We start from the raw sequence: 24,936 nt of genomic DNA on the forward strand, positions 1-24,936 counted from the left end.
TCTTCACTTTCCCCGACACTGGGTGCACAATGGTTGCACACAGCTTCGTTCATTAGTGCTGAGCTGACAAAGCCCATCATTGCAGCTCGAATGGGAGGGGCTTGTGTTTGTGTCACCGTGGTGACTAAGCGCTGAGGTGTGAGGCAGTGAATGTAAACTTGGGCACGTACATCTGTGTTCATCGCAAATTAATGCTGCCTTGATGGCAATTTATCGCCCATCTTGTTATGAAATTACCGTTTCAAACCTGTTCACTGCTGTCCTTTAGGCCTCCGTTCAGCTAAATGGGGAAGGAGGTTAGTCGGGAAGGTTGAGGAGTGACTTGTTGTATACGCAGCAAGAAGTGAACAATAATGCGGAGAGAAAAAGAACTATAAATTCTGGCTTTCTGAAATATCAAGTACTCAGCAGGTCTGTCAGCATTAGTGGAAAATTTAATTGAAGCCTACGTCCTTTTCATCACAAAGACCGCCTACTTTCACCTCTGGCCGACCTCCCGTCCTCCTCCACCCTCCATAAACTTCAGCTCGTTTAAAACTGAGCTGCCTGCATCCAATCCTGCACCGAGTCCCATTCACGAATCAAGAGCCAATTGTAATTGAGCGTTTCACGTTCACCGCCTACTTTGTGCGTGTCGCCACAGATGCTCGTCAATCTCTTAAGAAGAAAGTCAAAGGGTGACAGCAAGTAACCAGCCTTCTCCGTGAAGACGATAAGAAATCCCCCCCCCCCAGACAGGCATCGACATGCAATGGGATTTGGTAACCCAGAGCTAGCTGCGGAGAAAGAAAGAGAAAAAATAAATGATTAGTTTACTGTAAACAATTAGGGAAATTCCAGAACATACCTCAAACAAAAGATTACCACGTTACTTTAATGCAGAGATAGAATCATGGGTCATACAGCACAGAAGGAGGCCATTCGGCCCATCGTGCCTGTGCCGGCTCTTTGAAAGAGCTATCCAATTAGTCCCACTCCCCCTGGTCTTTCCCCGTAGCCCTACATCTTTCCTTTTCAAGTATATATCCAATTCCCCTTTGAACGTTATTATTGAATCTGCTTCCACCGCCCTTTGAGGAAGTGCACTCCAGATCATCCTCGGGATGTGGGCGTCACTGGCAAGGCCGGCATTTGTTGTGCTTCCTCAGCTGCCCTGAGAAGGTGATGGTGGGCTGTCTTCAATGGCACTTTTTTTTTCAAATAACCGAGTGACTTGCTGGGCCACTTCACGGGGCGTTAGGAGTCAATGAGGCTGTCGTCTGGCCTCTTGCGCATCCCCGATTTTCATCGCTCCACTATTGGCGGCCGTGCCTTCAGCTGCCTGGGCCCTAAGCTCTGGAATTCCCTCCCTAAACCTCTCCGCCTCTCTCTCCTCCTTTCAAGACGCTCCTTAAAACCTACCTCTTCAACCAAGCTTTTGGTCTCCTGTCCTAATATCTCCTTACGTGGCTTGGTGTCAAATTTTGTCTGATTACGCTCTTGTGAAGTGCCTTGGGATGTTTTACTGCATTAAAGGTGCTATATAAATGCAAGTTGTTGTTGTAGCCACCTATAGGCTGAGACCTGGAGCAGGTGGCAGATTCCCTTCCTCTGAAGAACATCAGTGAACCAGTTGGGTTTTTAGACTATCCGTGGTCACTTTTTCTCCCCTCCGGCCCACAAACGACCACATTTATTGAACTCAGTTTCACAACTCGCTGCGGTAAGTTTTCTAGCTCACGAACTCTGCATTGCTAGTCCAGTTCACAAAATAATTTGAATTCAGTTGGACAAATCTGGACATGAAGACTAGTATCACTAAAAGTGACCACAGATAGTCTTAAAAACCCAACTGGTTCACTAATGTCCTTTTAAGGAAGGAAACCTGCCGTCCTTACCCGGTCTGGGCCTGCATCTGATTCCAGTCTTGCACCAACGAGGTGGACTCTTCACTGCTCTCTGAGTTGGTCAAGCAAGTCACTGAGTTGTATCAAACCACTACCAGCAGTCCAAGAAGGCGGCCCACCACCACCTTCTCAGGGCAACCAGGGGGTGGGCAATAAATGCCGGCCTTGCCAGCGACGCCCGCATCCCATGAATGAATTTTTTAAAAGAGTTAGTTTAGTCTCAGCAGTCCATTGTGTTCATTGATGTTGGCTCAGTTCAGTTGTCGTGAATCTTTGGGTCACCATGCCGATCAACAGAGCGTGCAGGGTCCTGTATGCTTGAAAACAAAATTGAAGTGCCATATTTAAATTGTACGGGATGCAGAAATTCCGACAGCAGAATCCCATCGTGCACAGTGAATAAAGAGAGGCACAGGACCCCCGCAATAAACAATCGATGGTGCCTGTGCAAATCTCTGAAAGCTGGTTAAAATGAATGACGTACTGACTTTCTAAATCATGAGCTAGCTGCCGACTGGCACAATCCTGTGGGTCGGTTCTGTAGTTAAGGCGTGCTTTGACCTGATGTACGAAAGGAAAAGAAAAACTTGCATTTATAAAGCACTTTCACAACCTCAGGACGTCCCAAAGCTCTTTCCAGCCAATGAAGTACTTTTGAAGTGTAGTCACTGTTGTAATGTAGGAAACGCAGCAGCCAATTTGCGCACAGCAAGGTTCCACAAACAGCGATGTGATAGTGACCAGACAGTCTGGTTTAGAGATGTTGGTTGAGGGATAAATATTGGCCAGGACGCTGGGGAGAACTCCCCTGCTCTTCTTTGAAGTAGTATTAATTGCGCCGACTATTTTGGGCAGTTCAGTGAGTACTTACACTGCAGTTACCAGATCAAAGAGGCTGTGCTGAATTCAGGCAAAATCGGGTCTTCAAACAGTTTCAGTCAGCTGTTCGCCTCTTGATGTGCGATTACCTCAGTGAGGAGGTTCTGGATGCAACTGCCAACAGTTGGGAAGAGACCGTTGCTAAGCGAGATTTCCTGTTTTTCAAAAATACGTTGGTTACTTCGTTCTTACAACGGGCAAATCGCGCCAACACCAACGTGTGCGCTATAAGCGGTGCGGAATGTATTTGCAAAAAAAAAAAATCATCTCTTTCTCTCCCCACCCGCTGTGAAAAATGTCCTGCTCTGCTCCCTGAAGTTTCCCTCGCCGCCATCCTTGGATCCTTTCTGATGATCCTCAGACAGTGCCGGAATCGGGCCAGGAATTCCTGATCTCGCACATCAGAAATTCCTACCCACAGCGCACTGCACAGTTCCATTCCTACAGAGTAGCAGCTGCTTGGAGCCAGGGGTGGCGGTGAAGGGTAAATCAGGAAAGACTGGTTGTGTGAATCGCAGGGAAGGGAGGAAGGAGCAGAACATTGTCAGAAGGAACTGAGGAGAGAAGAGAGTAGGTGGGAACGGTCGGACAGGAGCGACTGCATGGACTGGAAAGGGAGGGTGTAATAAATTGTTTTGTTTTAAATTTTAGTCAAATTTCGCAACAGAGTTTACCAATACATAGCCACAATCGCCCACAATTTCTTGAAAAGAAATTAAGGGAAATTTCCTGCAATTTTTGCCTTAATCTTCTGCAATTTTTGCTGCAATCTTTGGCAGTTTTCCTGTTAATTCCCAGGATGATTTCAGAAAACTACTGTCAGGAAGAGTCAGAGATTTGCATCCTGTATGGTGTGAAGTTTTGCAGTAAAAGGGAGATTTTACTTTCTCCACAAGACATTGATAATGAAGGTTGCCACATGAAAATGGCAAATGAATTGTGGCCCATTCCATAAAGTTTTATATGTGCTTATTGTGCTTTATAGTATTCTGCCTATTTCTAAAGGGTATTTAATAATACATCTATAGACGTAGCAATTATAGTTTGTACAAATTTGGTTTGGCATGTGGTATTTCTTCATTTGAATTGATAGAGAATGTAGTGGGAATCCTCGGTGAATTCCAGTTTGAAATTGGCTGCAACTGTTTGAACCAGAGTGTGCTAACGTCTGCCAAGTCAGAGCTTGTGAGAATCACATTTCCTCTTATGAGGGATGGGATCTGTTCACAGGGGATGCCATTGAAAAGGGAATCAGTGTTTTAGAAACCTGAACAGTAACTCATTGGCGATGATTGCTCACCTGATGAAGGGTGCAGCATGAGATGCTTTTCTGTTGCGGTGGGGGGGAACTGGAAGAGCAATATTACCGGAAATAAACAGTTCATAATGTGACATTTCACCAGTAAACTACCACATAGAAAGGCGTGCATTTATATAGCACCATTCTCAACCGCAAGACATCCCGAAGGGCTTTACAACCAATGAAGAACTTTTTGAAGTGCAGTCACTATTGTAATGTAGGAAACACAGCAGCCAATTTATGCACAGTAAGGTCCCACAAACAGCAATGAGATAATGTCCAGATAATTTTAGTGATGTTGGTTGAGGGATAAATATTGGCCAGGACACCGGGGAGAACTCCCCCTGCTCTTCTTCGAACAGTGGCCATGGGATCTTTTACATCCACCTGAGAGGGCTTCGATTTAACTTCTCGTCCGAATGACGGCACCTCCGACAGGGCAGCACTCCCTCAGTACTGCACTGGGAGTGTCGGCCTGGATTGCTAAGTTTAAATTTTTATTTTCAGCTAAAGTCTTTCAGTTGTGAAGATACTTAAATATTTTTGATCTGCCTGCTTGTGTCATTCACGTCAATTATCAGTTGGCTTATTGCGAGCTGGACGGGAATGGAAAATTCCACTTCCTGGAGTCTTGCACGCACTTTGTTTTTCTGGGAAGGTACAGAGGAGCTTAGGGCTTATTTAAAAAAAAATCCTTTGGAAAGATCCTGTTTCCCATCGGTTAAGTAGTAGAACTGAGGCACTTGTTCCATTGCCGTTACACAGGACTCAATTGATGGTTCAGCCATTGCACCCTGACCCTCTGGAATTCTCTTCTGAAACCCCTGTAACTTGCTATCTCGCTTCCAGCCTTCAGAAGCCTGCTTAAAAACTTCTCTCAATGTACGTTTTTGTGGGCCTGTAAGTCTGCTCTCAGGATAAAGGGACCATTTGTTTTTCAGTGTAAACACTGGGACCTGGATTACTGACATTGCTCTGCCACGATCCAAAGTTAAAAGAAAAGAAAGACTTGCATTTATATAGTGCCTTTCATGACCTTGGGATGTTTCAAAGCCTTTGAAGTATTTATGAAGTGTAGTCACTGTTGTAATGCAGGCAACGCAGAAACCAATTTGTGCACAGCAAGCTCCCACAAACAGCAGTGTGATAAATGACCAGATCATCTGTGTTAGGTGCTGGCTGAGGGATAAATGTTGGCCAGGACACCAGGAGAAACTCCCCTGCTCGTCTCCAAATAGTGCCGTGGGATCTTTTAGGTCCACTTGAAAGGACAGACGGCCTCAGTTTAGCGTCTCATCCGAAAGACGGCACCTCCAACAATGAAGTGCTCCCTCGGTACTGCACTGGGAGTGTCAGCCTGGATTATGTGCTCAGGTCGCTGGAGTGGGGATTGAACCCGTGACCTTCTGACTTGGAGGCAAGAGTGCTGCCCACTGAGCCACAGCTGATACTTAAGAAGCACTTAAGTGTGAACGCATTCTTAATATTAGCCAGTGAAGATGCTTTGTCTTCAAACCAGGGCATCTTGATCTGAGAAGCTTTGTACAATAATAAGGGTATAAGATACTGTTCAGTCCCTGCTGTGTATTTGCTACGGGATCCCAGGGGATCAGTGCTCAGAAGAGAGACTCCTGACCTCTGTGAGCCACTTTCTCTTTTTGACTTTACTTGGTGCTGTTGCTGTTACGTTGGACTTACTGGAAGCTTGAGAGCTACCATTGTAACAAGTGAGAGAATATTGCTTTATGCTTTCACTTTTAAACAAGGACTCGATCGCAGCTCATGGAACCCCTGAAAATGGCTCTCCGCTGCCATTGGAAGAACGAAGACTTGGGTTGTTTTATATTTACAAGTTAAGTCGGTGACATGAGAACAGCGTGTTTGCTATTACCTGCACTCTTCTAAAGTCAAAGAGTCTGATGGCTTCCCCGATGGTTTGACAAGTTTATCCAGCTGGGCCATATATAACAGGAAGGCCTCAAGTTCAGTCCCTGTGCCTGAGGTGGATGGACCTTTGCTGGAGCAGTGTTAGGGAGAGCTGCGACTGACCTCCGCATTCTTGGGTTGGGCTGGGCGAGAATTGGCCAGTGTTCCCACTCCCCTTGCATCTGTGGTTGAGCTAGAATCAGGCTCAGCTGTGATGTCCCAAACCCCCACAACGTAAGTAGCTTACTGGAATTACTGCCTCTTGGGCAAGTATTAAGAGTGTAACTGGCACCAGTGGAACTGTAACCTAGCAACACCTTCAGGAGAGGAGAGAATTGGCGAGGAGAGAAACGATTAGAGACTAGAAATGTTGCCAAGATATCTATTTGTCCTCTTGCACGAGGCCCTCGATATTCATCAAGCCACAAAGCATAGCTCGGTCTGCCAAAGGGTTCTGAGCAATCTTCTCCCATGGGAACATATAGCTGCTTGAGTAGCAAAGTATAAGATTCCTGAGTTTATCGTAACTAGATGATGGGGTATGTCCCAGCATAGGAACATTTAAAGTCTGAGCTCTGAACTACCCTTTGCTTTTGCAGGTGACATCTGGTGGGACTGAAAGCATCCTCATGGCTTGCAAAGCTTACAGAGATCTTGGGATTGAAAGAGGAGTGAAATACCCTGAAATGTAAGTAACTACAAAACACGATGAATTAAAAAGAAAAATGCAAACACTAGCCTTCCATTCTGTGAAGATGGTGCAGAGTTATTTTCCTTTTAACACTAATGGATATTCTAATATTTGATACTGTTTACATATCTAGGTTTTAAACATGAATTATTTCTTCGCCTCTTCCTTATCGCCCACCCCCCCGAATCAAGTTTGTTAAGTTCTCTTAATCCATTGGAGGCTCAATGTGTAATTTCCAATCCTGTAACACTCCCCGTGCTGTGATGCCACTGAATTCATCCCGATTTCCTTCGCTCCACCATTGGCGGCCCTAAGCTCTGGAATTCCTTCTCTAAATCTCTTCGCCTCTCTCTCTCTCTCTCTCCTCCTTTAAGACGCTCCTTAAAACCGACCTCTTTGACCAAGCTTTTGGTCACCTGTCCTAATATCTCTGTGTGGCTCGGTGTCAAATTCTGTTTGATTATGCTTCTGTGAATCACCGTGGGACGTTTTACGATGTTAAAAGCGCTATATCAATGCAAATTGTTGTTGTAAGCTGGAAAACAGACACCAATGTTGCTCTTTATTTTGTGCTCGTGCGACAGGCTAACGATACTTGGATCTTGTGCAATGTTAATTGTGCCAGGTTCACTATCGTTGATTGGCATTTGGTCACCTTGGTCACTGGCCTTTCGTAAATCTAGTTGAGTGTTGCTGCTCGCTGCATGGGACCCGTGGAACAGCCCAAGAGCTGCGCTGGTGGTTTGTGTAAAATGCCTCTAGTTTCTGATTTTTTTTTATATATTGGGTCCAAAATGCGTTCAGTAAAACACTCCAATTTATTTTCGTGTCACTCATCCCATTTTATCTCCTTCCGTTTTTATTTTTTTTGAATGGCGTGGCAGAGAGATGCAGCTCAATAAATAGCTTCCCAAACAGCACGAAAACTGAGCAGCATAAAATATCCCTTTCCTCCCCCTTCAGTCTGCCCATCCCATGCACTGTTCCTTGACTGAGATGCTAGAAAAGGCAAACTAGACCATGTCCTTTTCATTATATTTACCTACGTAACAACTGTCACTGCTCTCTTTTAAAAAGTAACTCATTGTGCGAGATGTTTGCAGGCACATGTTGCCAGTTTTTGCTGCTTGTGGCCAGGGAGAGCACCCTTCGTGTGTCATTCTTTTCTCTCTCGCAGTCTGGTGCCGGTGCTGATAGGCTCCAGTCGGCAATGTGGAGACCCCATTGCTGTATCAGTGGATAAGTAGGGGACCAACTCTGAGAAAGAAAGACTTGCATTTATAAAGCGTCTTTCAGGACGTCCCAAAGCGCTTTACAGCCAATCAAGTACTTTTGAAGTGTAGTCACTACTGTAACATAGGAAAGTCAGCAGCTAATTTGTGCACAGCAAGGTCCCACAAACAGCAATGTGATAATGACCACTTAACTTGTTTTAGTGATGTTGGTTGAGGGATAAATATTATCCGGGACACCAGGGAGAACTCCTCTGCTCTTCGAAATAGTGCCATGGGATCTTTTCAGTCCACCTGAGAGGGAAGACGGGGCCTCGGTTTAACGTCTCATCTGAAAGACGGCACCTCTGACAGTGCAGCACTCCCTCAGTCCTGCACTGAGAGTGCCAGCCTAGATTTTGTGCTCAGGTCTCTGGAGTGGGACTTGAACCCACAACCTTCTGACTCAGAGGCGAGAGTGATACCTGCTGAGCCACAGCTGAAATCTTGGACACCCAGCATTTACTTTGATGAAACCAGCTGCTTTAAGCCGATTTGCGGACATTGGTGCATCTCCTATTAGACACACTCCTGTTATATTGAAACACCGTGAAAAATACTCGTACGTAAACGCTTCATTCAGCCTGTGCCTCTTGGTTCTAAAGAGGCTGTGTGCTTGGACTTGACGTGTGTGTGTGTGTGTGTGTGTGTGTGTGTGTAATATAAATATATAGGAAGTGTCACCTGGCCCAAGATTGGGAGCCCACATGTGGCAAATTGCTTGTTTGCCCTTATTTCCTAACATTTTCTTGACAGCAAGTTCCTTGTGTGAAAGTGTGGGTCGTTTCAATGTGATAAGCCACTGAATAAATACAATGCGTAAAATTAAAAAATAAATTATGATTGACAGTGCATTGTTTGAAAGGGTGGTGGAAGCAGATTCAATAGTAGCTTTCAAAAGGGAATTGGAGATATATTTGAAAAGGGACAATTTGCAGGGCTATGGGGAAAGAGCGGACTAATCGGACAGCTCTTTCAAAGAACCGCCACAGGCACGATGGGCCGAATGGTGTCCTTCTGTGCTGTATGATTCTATTCTATGAGGTGCTGAGCAGATTGGTTACAATACAACTTAACAGTCACTGGAGAGTCTTGTCACAATTCAGGTTCGGAAAAACTCCATTCATTGAGCATCTGTTGCCCTTTTGAGTCTCAATGTAAATGGTCTCAATTTAGTCGACACCTGTGGGATCTAAATAAATGATCACTTTAGTGGTTGCCGTAGATTGAGTGACAGTACAAAGGGTTTCCGTGTGAAGCTTGTTAACATGATCTGTATGGCCTGAAAGAGCTGGTTGTGCTAACCATATGGAGTTGGTTTATTGAGCAGGGGTAGGGGTAATTTTAGTTGCTTACTGATGCGCATTATATACTGCTGAAAGCTGCTGTCTGTTTTATGACCCAGAATGTGTTGTCACGTTGGATTTGTAAACTTTAAAATTATGTACTGTGAAAATGCGCAGTCCTGCCATGTGTCACATTTCGAGTAACAACTATTCATTAGACCTACTTTGATGTATAAAAATAAACACTTTTCCATACATTTAAGCGTGTCTGTAATCTGCCAACCATAAATATCACTCTTTTATTGACTGCTTTGGATACTGTCGTATCAGGGCTTGGAAATTCCACTTAATGATTAGCCTGGGGGCGGTTTATTTACAGTGAGCTCTAATTTTCATTTGTCAAGTCTCTACATCTGGACTGATGCAAAACTTATACCAAAATAAGTCTTTCTTGTATCGGTCCTGATTTACAATGCTTTGGGTTCTGTATATTGACAACTGGAGGTTGTAGTTGGAGTTCATTCTGTTTCCATTGTGGACGGAGCCCCGTAACCTTGGACAGAGAGTCTTCAGGAAGGCCAGCTTGAGGCAAATTTACCTCTTAATGTCTGTCGAGGCTTTAAGCAATTAACGTTTGGCTAAGTTACTCTTAGTAAATTCTCTTGTAATTATTGCAAGTCAGCCTCACTGAGTGCTTCGATATTGCCCATTTGACTGTACCCCTCTGGGGGGGGGAGTGACCTCTTGGTGGGGGGGGTGGAGAGTGACCTCTGGGGCGGGGGGGGGGAGGGGAGTGACCCCTGTGCATCGCTCTGCCCCATTTGCTTTTATCGTAGGGCGGTGCTGGGCTCAAGCATGTAACTTTCGTAAAACCTGGGTCCTCAATCCGAGGAATATTCATCGATCCCGGTTTTTGTGGGTCGACTGTGCCAGCTGTTCTCGGGGTTCAGGGGCGTTTACACCATGGCCTGCACTGACGGAGGGAGACCCTCGTGTCCCCTGTTGGCTGCTGAGTTAGTCTGAGGAGAGAAGACACCGTTGTTGAAGGAGCACTGTTTTTACATACGTAGAATCACATAGAATTTACAGCACAGAAACAGGCCATTCGACCCAACTGGTCTATGCTGGCGTTTAAGCTGCACACGAGCCTCCTCCCTCCCCTCTTCTAACCCTATCAGCATATCCATCTATTCCTTTCTCCCTTGTGTTTATCCAGCTTCCCCTTAAACACTCCTATGTTATTCACCTCAGTACTCCGTATGGTAGTGAGTTCCACATTCTAACCACTCTTTGGGTGAAGAAGTTTCTCTTGAATTCCCCATTGTATTATTTTAGTGTGACTATCTTATATTTCTGGTCCCTAGTTTTGGTCACTCCCACAAGTGGAAACATCTTCTCTACGTCTCCCTTATTGCACCCCTTCATAATTTTAAAGACCTCCATTAGATCACCCCTCAGCCTCCTCTTTTCTTGTCCTAATGTGAAAGTGTTTATCAAACATTGCCGGGCTCTGCTGGGCTCTCTTTTTGTGAGCGGATTTTTTCATCAGCCAGTATCCCTTTAAGAGTGGAAATGTTTGAAGTGTGTTTATGTAAAAGCCAGCTGCTTTTTATTGAGATTGGGATTTCAGTGAGGAGGTTTAGAGTTTCTCCTCCTCCGCCTTGCAAGGTCTTGCAGTCTTGTAAGGTACGACTGCAGGACTGTGATTTCTTGCAGCACTTTACCAGACACACCTTGTGCCAGTGTGGGTAGCCGGAAACTGTTGAAGGAGCACGACAAACAGGTTTCTTCCAAGCCCGTATTGTATCCGAGCTTGAATGAGAGGAAACTTCTTTCCATCATCTATGTGAGAATTTTGGAAATGGGGAGATTGAGTTTTAAGCAAACTTGCATTGACAGCCCCGATCACATTTCAGAAATGCCTCAAAGTGCTTCTCATACAATGAATTACTTTAAAATGCTGTGTTACGGAGGCAAACCTGGCAGCTATTTTGCTGATTGAGCACTGCAGGGACATGAGCACGTACTAGGCTGACACTTCAGTGCAGTCGTGGGGGAGTGCTGCAATGTTTGGGTTGCAGTGTTTCAGATGAGACATAGAAAATCCCATGGTAGAATTTAAAGAAGAGCAGTGTCTTGGCCAGCATTTATTGCCTGGTTTATCTCATTTCCTGTTTGTGGGATCTTGCTGTGCAAAAATTAGCTGCCATGTTTGCCGACATAAGAACAGTGACTGCACTTGAAAAATAATTCATTTGTTGTGAAGCGCTTTGGGACATCCTGAGGCCACGGAAGGCGCTGTATAAATAGAATTGACAGCCGTGGCTCAGTGGTAGCACTGCGGGAGGCTGGTAGACGGTCACTGTCCCGAAACTGGAAAAGCACCATGACTTTTACCTCGTCACCACATAATCTTAAACAATCCAGAGCAGCGTTGAATCCGTTGTCTTTGCTTTTATCCAGTGTCGTTCCAGTAAGCGCTCATGCTGCTTTCGACAAGGCTGCTCACTACTTTGGGATGAGTATAGTACACGTACCTTTGGACAAGAGGACGATGCAAGTGGATGTGAAGGTATGTGCCTGATAAGTTTGCTTTTTCATGAAAATGTACCCTTATAAGCTACTTCTTGCTGAGACAGTACTAACACCCTGGGGTTCAGCACTGAACTTGCTGCAATGATCCTTTCATCGGCCCTTGGTTTCAGATTCACGGCAGCATTGCTTATGAAAAGGTACAGTGGATATGGGTATACAGGGTGGAAAATCTGCATTGAAAGCAATGACTATCAGTGGGCGCTCTTTGTTTGTCCTTTCCTTCCTCTCCTCCCTCTCCTCCCCAAAAAGGACAATTGCAAATATCTTTTCCCCACCCCTTTCCCCTTACCTGGGCATGTTTTAAAATCCTAGAACAAATAAGCAAGTTACTTTCTGGCTTCATTCATGGTCCTTTTAGGACCTGGCCAACACTGAGGCTGCTGGACGGTGCGTCTTAAGGCTGCTTTACAGTGCGTCTTAAGGCTGCTGCACTGTGCATCCTAAGGCTGTGTATGTATTTCACGATGACTGCCAATATTTCATCATTGCAGCTCAGTGGGACAGTTTGAGCCTTGTGGCCGCCACGCAGGTTCAGGATCCTTGCATCGGGGAGTATAAAATCGCCCAGGATTCTCACTTCTGATCACTAACCAGTAGCCCCTGATGGAACTGCACATATGCACACGTTGAGTAGGGGAAAGATCGGGCTCTGGTGTGATGCATTTCACGGTTGAATAGCCGGACGCCACATTCTGTTGTGGCTCGCGTGTCAGTAAATTGCCATTTGAGTCGGGTGCCCGAGGATGACCAGTGCTGTGGAGTTGCATCCCAGTGAGGAGTTGGCACCTCCGGGAGAGGACGGTCCCTTCCAAAACTCCCAGGCTCTCAAAATTCAAACAGGAGAAACCAGTGAGTCCAGAAGTATAAATGAAAAAGGAGCTGAGTTACCTGGGCTTTGCAGGCTGGATTGTCAGGGTCTGTGGGCCACAGTTTGGGCATTCCTTACGGTAATAAAAAAAAAAGGACATCATCTGCCGTGATCTGGGATCACTAATCCAAAGTAGCTTGACTCTCAGAAGTGAGGACGGGGAGTCCAGGAGTCAGTCAGGGGACCCGCACAGAGAGAACTTGGAAAAAGATGTTGGCCCTGATACTATTGGGTAACAGCTCTATCTGGTATAAAAACTCCTTCTTTTCTGATCTGAAAACATCTCTCCAAACTCCTCCATGACTATAAACTCTCCACTTAAATATTTGCACGCCCAATCGCAGGTCCAGATGACACACCAGAAGGTCGGTCAAGTTGTTACAGGATATCTGGGCTTGACTGATGAGTATTTGGCTGGTTTATGTCGGTCCAATTCTGACTCTCTGATCAAAGCCTAAAAATTAACTCTTGCATGGTTGAATAATATGCTTTCAAAAATACACATATTTAGCATCACAGACATTGGGTTAACGTTAAAGGGATAGCATTTAAAATTACATTTGTTTAAATGACTGTTTATGCAATGTTTGATCCAGGTGTCCACCTTCAAATCCAGTGCATTCTAATACTGTTACTGAGAATAACCTGCCAATTTGGGTGCATATAAATTATGATCATTCCCGGGGAGGTGAAGCAGTAATGTTGCTGGTGAAAATAAATCTTTCATGACATATGAGTACATGCAAACATACCACACCCTGTTACTGCAGTCCTCTGTCTGGCCGAGGGCTTCACTCACATGCAAATAGCCTCTCTAATTAAATATTTTTTTGTCTGTGTCTGCATGCTAAATTGTAATTACATCTATTGATGTGCCATGCACAAACGGACACACCAAGGCTGTGGCTAGCAGGAGATCTGCGAGGTCAGGTTTCTGTCAGTCTGGTTCATCCTAAAGAGCATCACTAACTCCCGGCTTCTTTTCTCTGCTATCAAAAGTCTCCTTAAAACCATCTCCTCTGACTCCTCCACGAACCAGTGCCAGGAGCTCATGGACTTTGTATTCACGAAGATTGAGGTCTCTGGAATTCCCTCCCTCTCCGTCTCTCTACCTCCCCCTCCTCCTTTAAGACGCTCCTTATAACTCGGCTCTTTGACCAAGCTTTTAGTCACCTGTCCTAATATCTCCTTATGTGGCTCAAAATTCCGTCTGAGGATACTCCTGTGAAGCGCCTTGGGACATGTTTTTTTTTTTTACTATGTTAAAGGTGTGTATAATTGCTTATTGTTGTAAGGAGTCCCCGCCTGCACTTGCTAACGCGGACGTTGCAATTTGATTTTGGACGTCGCTGGAGAAACGAGACTTGAGATTCCTGAACCTAACTTGACTCTGCTTCTGTCCCCAGGCCATGAAAAGATCCATTTCTAGGAACACGGTCATGCTTGCCTGCTCGGTGCCACAGTTTCCCCACGGTGTCATGGACCCAGTCGTGGAGCTTGCCAAGGTGCTTTCCTGGTACACGTACTAACAATGCTGCCTTGGAGTGATTCCAGTGGGAATTACAGGATTCATTTGAAGAAGTTAAGGAAACCTTTTGGTGGAGACGGAAGCAGGGAAATTCTCTCATGATGCTTATTCTTCCTGTCTTTTGTACGGTTCAAATAAAAATACAGTAGTTAGAAAAATTCTCGAGGCAGGTCACTGACGCTTTTGCAATTGTTTTAAAAGATCTGTCGGTCAGGAAGTCTTTCAAAATGATTTATTACGGATTACAGTGGTTAACTTTGCATTTTTTTTTCCTGCATTTAATTTTCTTTTTAACTTCAAAGAATGATTGGCAATGAGAGGTTGGAATCGGGTTTGAGGAGTTACTAAGTCTGACAGCGTGTGGGGAAACAATATTGTAGCTGCTCTTGCATTGCGAAGGCTGGGAGGATTCGAGTTTATATAATTTTTTTTAAAGAGAATCTCCTTCCAGGCACCACCTTGGCACATTCACCTTTTTGTTGTTGCAAGATCTGCTAGTCGGGAGCTGGTAACTTGACCAAATGACCTTTCATTGTGTGGGAGCCTAGATTAGTGATTTGAGGGCGGGGGGAGTGTGAGGGGACAGAAGGAAGAGGTCATTGCAGCTGAGCCTCACCCAGTGCCCACTCTTGCTGGTTTCCAGCAGGAATCATGTGGATGGCTGTCGGGCGTTGGAACCATTCCTGCTTGTTTTCTTCTTCCGATTCTGTCTCCAGCTCCAGAGGTTGGACACCGCCTCCCGCCCCTCCCGCCATTTAAGGAATTCCTCGGCTGATGTTTATAAAAGGCGTGACTATGAGGGCATTACATGTGGTGTGTGTTTGGATCTGACTGAAAATTTGTTCCTGGCAATGGCCACTTTGTGAGGCAACTCGGATTTAAATGTAGAAATCTGCGGGACTTCAATCTGAGTAATCCCTCAATATCTGAGGGTGCAGAGGAGATTTACTAGAATGGTACCAGGGATGAGGGACTTCAGTTATGCGGAAAGACTGCAGAAGGTGGGATTATTCTGCTTAGAGCAGAGAAGGTTAAGGGGAGATTTAATAGAGGTGTTCAAAATTATGAGGGGTTTTGATAGAGTAGATAGGGAGAAAATGTTTCCACTGGCAGGAGGGTCGGTAACCAGAGGACACGGATTTAAGGTAATTGGCAAAAAAAGCCAGAGGGGAGATGAGATGTTTTTTTACACAGTGAGTTGTTATGATCTGGAATGCACTGCCTGAAAGGGCGGTGGAAGCAGATTCAGTAATAACTTTCAAAAGGGAATTGGATACTTACTTGAAAAGGAGACATTTGCAGGGCTATGGGGAAAGAGCAGAGGGAGTGGGACTAATTGGATAGCTCTTTCAAAGAGCCGGCACAGGCATGATGGGCCGAATGGCCGCCTTCTGTGCTGTATCATTCTATGATTCTATTCCTGCATTCAAGTAATGTGGTGATTTTTTTTTTTGTTTCAAATATATTCTGGAATTTCCCTAATTATTTACGGTAAACTAATTAATTTATTCTCTCTCTCTCTCCCCGCAGCTAGCTCTGGATTACCAAATCCCCTTGCATGTCGATGCCTGTCTGGGGGGGTTTCTTATTGTCTTCATGGAGAAGGCTGGTTACTTGCTGTCGCCCTTTGACTTTCGCCTTAAGGGAGTGACGAGCATCTCTGCCGACACGCACAAGGTAGCCGGTGAACGTGAAACGCTCAATTGCAATTGGCTCTTGCTTTATGAATGGGACTCGGTGCGGGATGAGATGCGGGCAGCTCAGTTTTAAACGAGCTGAAATTTGCAGAGGGTGGAGGAGGACGGGAGACCGGCCAGGAGAGCGTTGGATGGGGAGCGTCTTGTTGGTGACAAAAGGCATGAATTAGGATTTCAGCCTGGGCTGAGGCAGGGGGCAGAGGTTTTGCGATGTTGGAGAGGTAAAAGTAGGCAATCTTTGTGATGAAAAGGATGTAGGCTTGGAAGCTCAGCTCAGGGATCAATAGGTTGTGAAGAGTGAGGTCTCAGGCTAAGACAATGATCAGGGACGGGAGTTGAATTGGTGGTGAGGGCATGGCGTTTGTATCGGGTTGAAAGTGGTGGTTTCGATCTTTGCAATATTCAACTGCAGGAAATTGTAACTCATATTGTGCGGCTGCAGTGCATAGAGTATCATTTCACTTTAAAGTAATTCATTGCACACCAGGCACCAAGCGAGATATGAGAGATGTGATAGGGTACGAGGTAAAGGCAAATCTTTTCTTATTCATACACTAAAGTTCCTTTTTAACTGGACAGCATTAAATATAAGTTCCCCTTGCTGACTTGTTAATGGCATTGAGCGAGTGCAAAGTTCATAAGAAATAGGAGCAGGAGTAGGCCAATCGGCCCCTCGAGCCTGCTCCGCCATTCAATAAGATCATGGCTGATCTGATCCTAACCTCAAATGTAAATTCATGTCCAATTTCCTGCCCGCTCCCCGTAACCCCTAATTCCCTTTACTTCTAGGAAACTGTCTATTTCTGTTTTAAATTTATTTAATGATGTAGCTTCCACAGCTTCCTGGGGCAGCAACTTCCACAGACCTACTACCCTCTGAGTGAAGAAGTTTCTCCTCATCTCAGTTTTGAAAGAGCAGCCCCTTATTCTAAGATTATGCCCCCTAGTTCTAGTTTCACCCATCCTTGGGAACATCCTTACCGCATCCACCCGATCAAGCCCCTTCACAATCTTATATGTTTCAATAAGATCGCCTCTCATTCTTCTGAACTCCAATGAGTAGAGTCCCAATCCACTCAACCTCTCCTCATATGTCCGCCCCCTCATCCCCGGGATTAACCGAGTGAACCTTCTTTGTACTGCCTCGAGAGCAAGTATGTCTTTTCTTAAGTATGGAGACCAAAACTGTATGCAGTACTCCATCATTCTTCCCGTTGCTCCCTTTTCTTGTAAACTTTCTTAACGAGCATTTTTCTCTCTGCTGTTTTCCTCCTCCAGTACGGATACGCTCCCAAGGGCTCGTCGGTTGTGCTGTACAGCGACAAGAAATACCGCCGCTACCAGTTCTTCGTTGCCCCAGATTGGCAGGGAGGGATCTATGCATCTCCCACTATCGCCGGTTCGAGACCTGGGGGAATCATTGCCGCTTGCTGGGCAACCATGATGTACATGGGAGAAGATGGTTACGTTCAAGCCACCAAGAAGATTATTGCAACTGCGCGACACATTGAAGCACAGTACGTATACTCAATGGAGCCCCATTCAACCACGTGCTTACCTCCAATTCGTGTATTTTAATTGCTTAATCCAGCGGTTCTCGATGATCGTGTGGGAAGGGGTAAAGTAACAGTGAAACTCCTTGCAAGTTCTGTGGAGTTTTGATAGCTCTGCTTTCTGTAGAACACTGTAATGGACCTGGCAGACACGGGATTCAGATTTAACAAAGTGGTCTTAATTTATTAAAAATTGTAAATTAATTGACTTAAAATTAATTTATGAAAACGTAAGCCAGACCATTCAGTAGCGAAATCAGGAAGTACTTTTCCACACAAAGGGGAGTGGAAATCTGGAACTCTGTTCCCACAAAGGTCTGTGGATGCTGGGGGTCAACTGAAACAATTGAAAGACTGAAATTGAGAGATTTTTGTTCGGTAAGAGTATCGAGGGATATGGAACAAAGGCGGGTAAATGGGGGTTGGGGGTACAGATCGGCCGTGATCTAATTGAATGGCGGAATGGGATCGAGGGGCTAACTTCTGTTCCTAAACATAAAAGATTCCTTTCTCAAGGCAATTAACTTTTTTTAAAGTGACCTTTCCTCCCGCAAGAATAAATGTGGTGCATTTACTCATTCATTTATAACTTTGTTTTTAAAATACAAATTTTTATCTCGTAGATTATTGGTGGAGTTAACATATCTGATTTCTCAGTTTATCATGGTTTTGACCAGGTCCCCTGCCAGTAATTCTGTGGCTCAACTGAACTTGCCCTCACCTGCTCTGAGCCAGATTTGGTTTGTTTTGCTCTCTAGCTGGTCTCCTACTCTCTGGAGCTGTTGGCATTGATCGCCTACACTGAAGCTTGGCCTTAATGACTCGGTCTAAATGGTGCAATGCCCCTACCGCTGGTTAGCGCCTGGTGTCGGTCTGCTGCATTGCCAGTGCCCGAACCCTGATTGTAAGAGCAGAACGTAAAAGACACAAAAGGCATCAAGGGGTATGGAGAGAGAGCGGGAATCTGGTATTGAGATAGAGGATCAGCTATGATCATATTGAATGGCAGAGCAGGCTCAAAGGACGAAGCTCCTATTTTCTATGTTTCTATACAGGCCACTCTCTCAAAACAAAATTTAAAAAGAAAGACTTGCATTTCTATAGTGCCTTTCATGACCTCAGGACGTTCCACAGCGCTTTACAGACAATGAAATAATTTTGAAGTGTAGTCATTGTTGTAGTGTAGGATAGGTGGCAGCCAATTTGCACACAGCAAGGCCCCACAAACAGCAACGTGATAATGACCAGATAATCTGTTTTAATGATGTTGGTTGAGGGATAAATATTGGCCAGGACACTGGGGAGAACTCCCCTGCTCTTCCTCGAAATCGTGCCACAGGATGGTTTGGGTCCACCTGAGAGGTCTGACAGGGCTTCAGTTTAATGACTCATCTGAAAGACGGCACCTCCGACAGTGCAGCTCCCCCTCAGTACTGCACTGCGAGTGTCAGCTTGGATTATGTGCTTAAGTCTCTGGAGTGGGTCTTGAACCCACGACCTTCTGATTCAGAGGTGAGAGTGCTCCCCACTGAGCCACGGCTGTTTAGGGGCAAAGTAAAAGCATGTAAACACCTACAGGAATAATTAATTTCTTTGCACCAGCATTTCCCTTGTGTGCTCTGACATGTGCATGAAGCAAGACTGCCTCAGAGTTTTTAAACTGTGTTCTGTCCCCACCAAGAAACACCACCCCCCCAGCACAGCTCCCCAACTTTCAATCACTGGCAGAGATTACTGAACAAATTGGGTAATTCTAGGCTGGCGAGCTCTTCTGGTTTAAAATGGATTCTTTACGTAGTACTGGTGGGGAAGAGCGCTGAGATTGGAAGAATGTTTGTCCAGACCTGCCTGCGGGGTGGTTGGGACTGTGGTTTCAGTGAGAGATTTTGCAATACTTGCACAAACAGATGAAGAAAGTAAGCACCAAATTATGCAACCCACAAAGGCGCTCAGACCAGTGACTAAATAGTAAACTCGTGGGTAAAACGTTAATTAAGCAATTTTGATTATCAAACAACTCCCATTGGGCAGGCCACAGTTTAATGCATGTACTTACCTCATTGGCTCATTTTCGGGAGGTTTCTCTATCTTAAGAAGTCATATTGTACCTTCAGTTGTCTCGGTCCCAAGCTCTGGAATTCCCTCCCTAAAACTCTCCATCTCTCTCTCCTCCCTTTAAGACCCTCCTTAAAACCTACCTCTTTGACCAAACTTTTGGTCACCTGTCCGAATGTCTCCTTTTTTGGCTCAGTGCCAATTTTTGCCTGATTACGCTCCTGTGAAGCGCCTTGGGACGTTTTACTATGTTTAAGGCGCGATGTAAATGCAAATTGCTGTTGATTCCTCCTCTGTAGTCTGGGGATGCTGACACCAGTCGATGCCCGCTGCCTTCCTTACTGAGATCAGCTAACAGACAGCGGCTGAGCCTGGTGCTTGTGGTTTGGTTCCACACCATGTGGTGCTTTTGAGTGACTGGAAAGCTCACAGCTCGTTGCTCAAAGAAGTGAGTGTTTCGCCTCTTGTAGTGCACATTCAGGCTGTCCTGTTACCCACTCAACGCTGAAAAATGACACATACAGTCCCCAACGCATACAGCAGGCGGGTTTGTGCTCATGCGATTTGCCCGCTTTACACGATGGATGGCGAACCCATAATATGTTAAAAGTGCAAACAGCTGATTGAAGCTGCCCAAAGTCCCCATTAGCTGTTCACACTTTTAACAGCCACGGGTCAGAAAGCGGAGACATTAGGCAGCTGTGTCCTGCAGGTATTAACTGTGCAAACAGCTAGTTGAAGACCTGACTTTGCCTGAAACTAGCAGAGCTTTTAAATCGGTAAGTACTGAACTACACGAAATAGTGCTTAATAAATTATAAGTGACAACTTTGTAATTGACGCCATATGGTGATGGCCAATGGATAGTTTGCCCGATATAGGTGTGTGTCCGTGATGGGCATGGATGGTGTGAGTGGCAGGGACTGTGCTCGCAGAAAGGCACCTCTGGATGGTCAGAAGACCTCTTTCAGCCTCAGTACCTCCAGTGACCATTAACCAAGTGTGAGTATTGATGGTGAGTGTGATCTGTGCGGGGGAGGGGGTGGTATCACAACCGAGCTCTGTCCGCTCGCGCACACTTCCAGCGTGGGCCATTTGGATGGTGATCAGGAGCTGGAATCTTCACCACATCCCCCCTCCTCCTCCATCTCCAGTGCTGAGGCAGCCCAAGATCGGGTAATTTAAGCACAGCTTGGAGTTAGAACCCAGGATATCCTGGTCCATATTGCTCAGTTACTCACTGGATAAACTTGTTGATAGTACAGTGGGAATCCAGTCATTTTGAGGACTTTTTCCTTAAGGAACTGTATATCGTTATAAAGAAAGAAAGAACTTGCATTTCTATCGTGTCTTTCACGACCTCAGGATGTCCCAAAGCCTTTTACAGCTAATTAAGTACTTCTTAAAGTGTAGTCACTGATGTAATGTAGGAAACGCAGCAGCCAATTTGCACACAGCAAGATCCCACAAACAGCAATGTGATGATGACCAGATAATCTATTTTTACTGATGTTGAGGGATAAATATTGCCCAAGACACTGGGGAGAACTCCCCTGCTCTTCTTTGAATAGTGCCATGGGATCTTTTACGTCCACCTGAGAGGGCCTTGGTTTAATGCTTCATCCGAAAGATGGCACCTCTCACAGTGCAGCACTCCCTCGTTATCACACTGGGAGTGCCGGCCTAGATTATGTGCTCAAGTCCCTGGAGTGGGACTTCAACCCACAACTCTCGCTCTGGAATAATCACAGTATCCCCCGTGTGAGACTCCAGCTCCACAAAAACAGAATCGCAAAATCTGATGGATGAAACTGCTTGGCCTCCAGAATCTCAGTGCACCCCTCAAGATCCTGATTTTTCGCAGAGCGTTTTGTCCAGGGTCTGCACTGTACTTATTGTGTAAGGAGGCACTGCCCAAAGCTGGAAAAGCCCTCAACATTCCCAAGTAAACAGCATTTTATTTTTAGAAAACCTGTTGTGCTTTACAGGAATTGAAATCATACATCCTTACATTTGTGAATTACGCCCTGCGTTACTCCTTCAGTAAATAAATAATGCATCAGCCTGTGTGCCTTGACAAGGAAGGGGAAAGATGATGTCCAGCTCAGAGTTGTTAAAAAAAAAAGAAAAATAAATGTCTTTGTTTCCACTGTCGGAGGATAATTGAAAGAAAGGCATTTAGATAAATGTGTGCAAATGGAATAAAGTGCAAACAGGGCTTAAGTTAATGGGACTTCGGGAGAAAATGCTTCCATAATTTCACCCGTGACTGCCAAAACAAGAATGCGCTCTATAGTCCAAATGTGTTAACTCCCAAAGATTCGGCAATGATTTAATGGGAACTCCTGCATGTACGCGAGAGAGCTGGGCATGTTGGTTTAGCTCGACCGAAATAGGTGGTGTGCTGGCTGGCACGATTATGGGTGTGAATGCAATTGCTTGTCGTGTCGATCAGAAGCGGAGCAGGATGTTGCTTTTCTTCGACTAGTTTTCTACAGATGTTAATTGTACTTCTTTCAAAGAGTTGTTATTTGCAACATCTCTTTTGGAAGCCGATGCATCCATTGTATTCGCTCGCTCGCTCGAATTGAATACTTCAGCTCCGCATTCCACTTAAATGGGCCAAAGAAAGAAAGAACTTGCAATGCAGAACATAGAGGCCACTCTCTCAAAACAAAATTAAAAAATAAAGACTTCCATTTCTATGGCGCCTTTCACGACCTCAGGACATCCCAAAGCGCCTTACAACTTTTGAAGTGTAGACACTATTGTAATGTAGGAAACACGGCTGCCAATTTGTGCACAGCAAGATCCCATAAACAGCAGTGTGATCCTGACCAGATAATTTGTTTATGATGATAGCTGAGGGATAAATATTGGCCAGGACACCGGGGAGTACTTCCCAGCTCTTTGAAATAGTGCCATGGGATCTTTTACGTCCCTCTGAGAGGGTAGACGGGGCCTCAGTTTAAAAACTCATCCCAAAGACGGCAGCTCAGACAGTGCAGCACTCCCTCGGTACTGCACTGGAGCGTCAGCTTAGATTTAGTGCTCAAGTCTCTGGAGTGAGGCTTGAACCCACGACCTTGTGACTCAGAGGTGAGGGAGTGCGACCCGTTGAGCCACAGCTGACAAGACATTAATGAGCACAGCAAAGTACAGACCATTGGAAAAAATAAAAAATACCGTCCTGTAGTTAATCTTTTGAATCCCTCAATCCTTTCTTCCACCAGAAAGCCAGCCAGCACCCTCTTGAGCTTGTTGAGATGATCCTTCTCCGCTATCTCCCTGTTCCACACGTTCACCAAACCCTGTAAATACAAGTCTTTTGGGCTAAGTGGCTGGAATGGAACCACGCAGAGCACGTAGTTTAAACATAAACCTCAAGTGAGATGGATTGATGAAGATGACTATCTTGAGATCAATAACTCTGCAGTGGGAGCGTCAGCCTGAATCTGAAGATTTAGTAACAGCTTCGGAGACATAGAGCAGCAAGGAACGAAGCTGGACCTGTGCCCAGCCAGTGTTCAATCCTGTGAAACAACCTGCTTTTACTTGGAACTGTCAGTGATAATGTGCAGAGGCCTTTTATTTTTGCTGTAATTGCTTTGCTCTTAAAGTGTCAGCACTTGCTTCCAGAGCTCTCTGCAGTGAAGTGTTTCTGCACCAGCCGATTCAACTGGTTACTTTGAAGTTTCCAAGATTTCACATTGCCGGCAGGGTCGTTCAGGCAAAGTGCTGCATCAGTTATTCTGTCCGAGCTGGTATCTGGGGACTGGCTTTGTGAATTTTAACAGAGCGGAGTCGGAAAAAATACAAGTTCAAATCGCGTGGCATTTTATTTTGAACCGGACGAACTGTTTGTTACACACTGAGAATGCTGCGATGGATATAAATTGCGAAACTGTCACCCGAAGTAGTTGCACTTTTTTTCCCAGGGGGTGTTGGGGGGGGGGGAAAGGACGGGACAAATTTGACCCCCTTTTTCTGACGAGATGGTGCAAAATGTTGAAAATTGGAGTATAGGGAACTCGATGTGATCAAGTGGGATTCAGTGCTGTGTTTTTCTGAGTACATTAGATGGTTGGAGTTAACTTTCACTTGGTTACGTGAAGTCTGAAATTTCAGCAGAGCAGGAAGCTGCTAATCTGACTCGTGTCTGTATCCGTTCCGCTCTGCACTGTAACTGTCCACACTAATCCAATTTCCCAGCTCCTCCCACCCGTACCCTTTATAGTATTTTTATTCATTAATTGTTTATCTCGTTCCCCAGTAAATGTTGTGATTGACCCAATTCCAGAAGCAAATTGTGGTCGTTCATTCCACATTCGAAGAACCACTTGTATCACAGTCGGTACAGCACAGGCGGAGGCAGTTCGGCCCATTGTGCCTGTGCTGGCTCTTTTGTGCGCAGGAGTTTCCTCCAACCTGCCACTTAATGCTTTACTCGAAAATTTATGCCCCCTTTGCTATTGATGCATCAACCAGTGGAAATTATCTTTCACTATATACCCCCTCAAACGCATCATTTTCAACACTTCTCTTCGATTGTCCCTGAAGTTTCCTGCCTTGATCTGTATTTGTAGTTATCGTACATTTAACAAAATTACATGCAGCCAAAACGCGGGCAGCACCAGCCCAGGGAAAAGAGCAGAGAAATGGGACTGGGATAGATATCCAGTGTGGGGAACGAGCACAGGCACAAAGGGCCATATGAGCTTCTCAACCTGAGCTGCAATTTCTGTTTTCATTTATGTGTTTTGTGATTAGAGGGAAATGACTTGCATTTATATAGCGACTTTTCACAACCTCCGGACATCCCAAAGCGCTTTACAGGCAATGAATTATTTTTTGATTTTAGGAAACGCGGCAGCCAATTTGCACACAGCAAGGTCCCCCAAACAGCAATGTGATGATGACCAGATAATCTGTTTTAGTGGTGTTGGTTGAGGGATAAATATTGGCCAGGACACCGGGGAGAACTCCCCTGCTCTTCTTCAAATAGTGGCAATGGGATCTTTTACGTCCACCTGAGAGGGCAGACGGGGCCTCGGTTTAATGTCTCGTCCAAAAGACTGCACCTCCGACAGTGCTGCACTCCCTCAGTACTGCACAGGGAGCGTCGGCCTGGATTATGTTTCTCAAGTCTCTGGAGTGGGACTTGAACCCACGACCTTCTGACTCAGAGGCGAGAGCGCCACCCGATACCTCAATGAAACAAATGCGTTCCGTAATGTTCTGAGAGAGTTCACAGTCGTAACTGTTCGTTCTTGGCAGTGAAAAGGCTCCACATCAAACTGGTGGAGTTCCTTTGCAGCACGACTTGTACTTGCACAAGTTGTTTGTAAGTTGCTGACAGCAATGATCCTCGTACTCTGCCTCCATCTTGTGGCGCAGTTCT

The 24,936-nt window shown here is 45.4% G+C and overlaps 1 protein-coding gene across 2 annotated transcripts in view; it reads left to right on the top strand.

Moving 5' to 3' along the window:
- The window catches only part of sgpl1 (sphingosine-1-phosphate lyase 1), a 60,893-nt gene that overhangs the window by 28,600 nt on the left and 7,357 nt on the right, over positions 1-24,936 (top strand). For both annotated transcript variants that reach the window (XM_067972406.1, XM_067972407.1), the window contains 5 exons: positions 6,591-6,679; positions 11,703-11,811; positions 14,109-14,207; positions 15,761-15,907; positions 17,206-17,444. In XM_067972406.1, coding sequence (XP_067828507.1) covers positions 6,591-6,679; positions 11,703-11,811; positions 14,109-14,207; positions 15,761-15,907; positions 17,206-17,444 — 683 coding nt within the window. The remainder of the gene's footprint in view (positions 1-6,590; positions 6,680-11,702; positions 11,812-14,108; positions 14,208-15,760; positions 15,908-17,205; positions 17,445-24,936) is intronic.

Source organism: Heptranchias perlo, chromosome 36 (assembly GCF_035084215.1).
Source record: "Heptranchias perlo isolate sHepPer1 chromosome 36, sHepPer1.hap1, whole genome shotgun sequence".
Lineage (NCBI taxonomy): Eukaryota > Metazoa > Chordata > Chondrichthyes > Hexanchiformes > Hexanchidae > Heptranchias > Heptranchias perlo.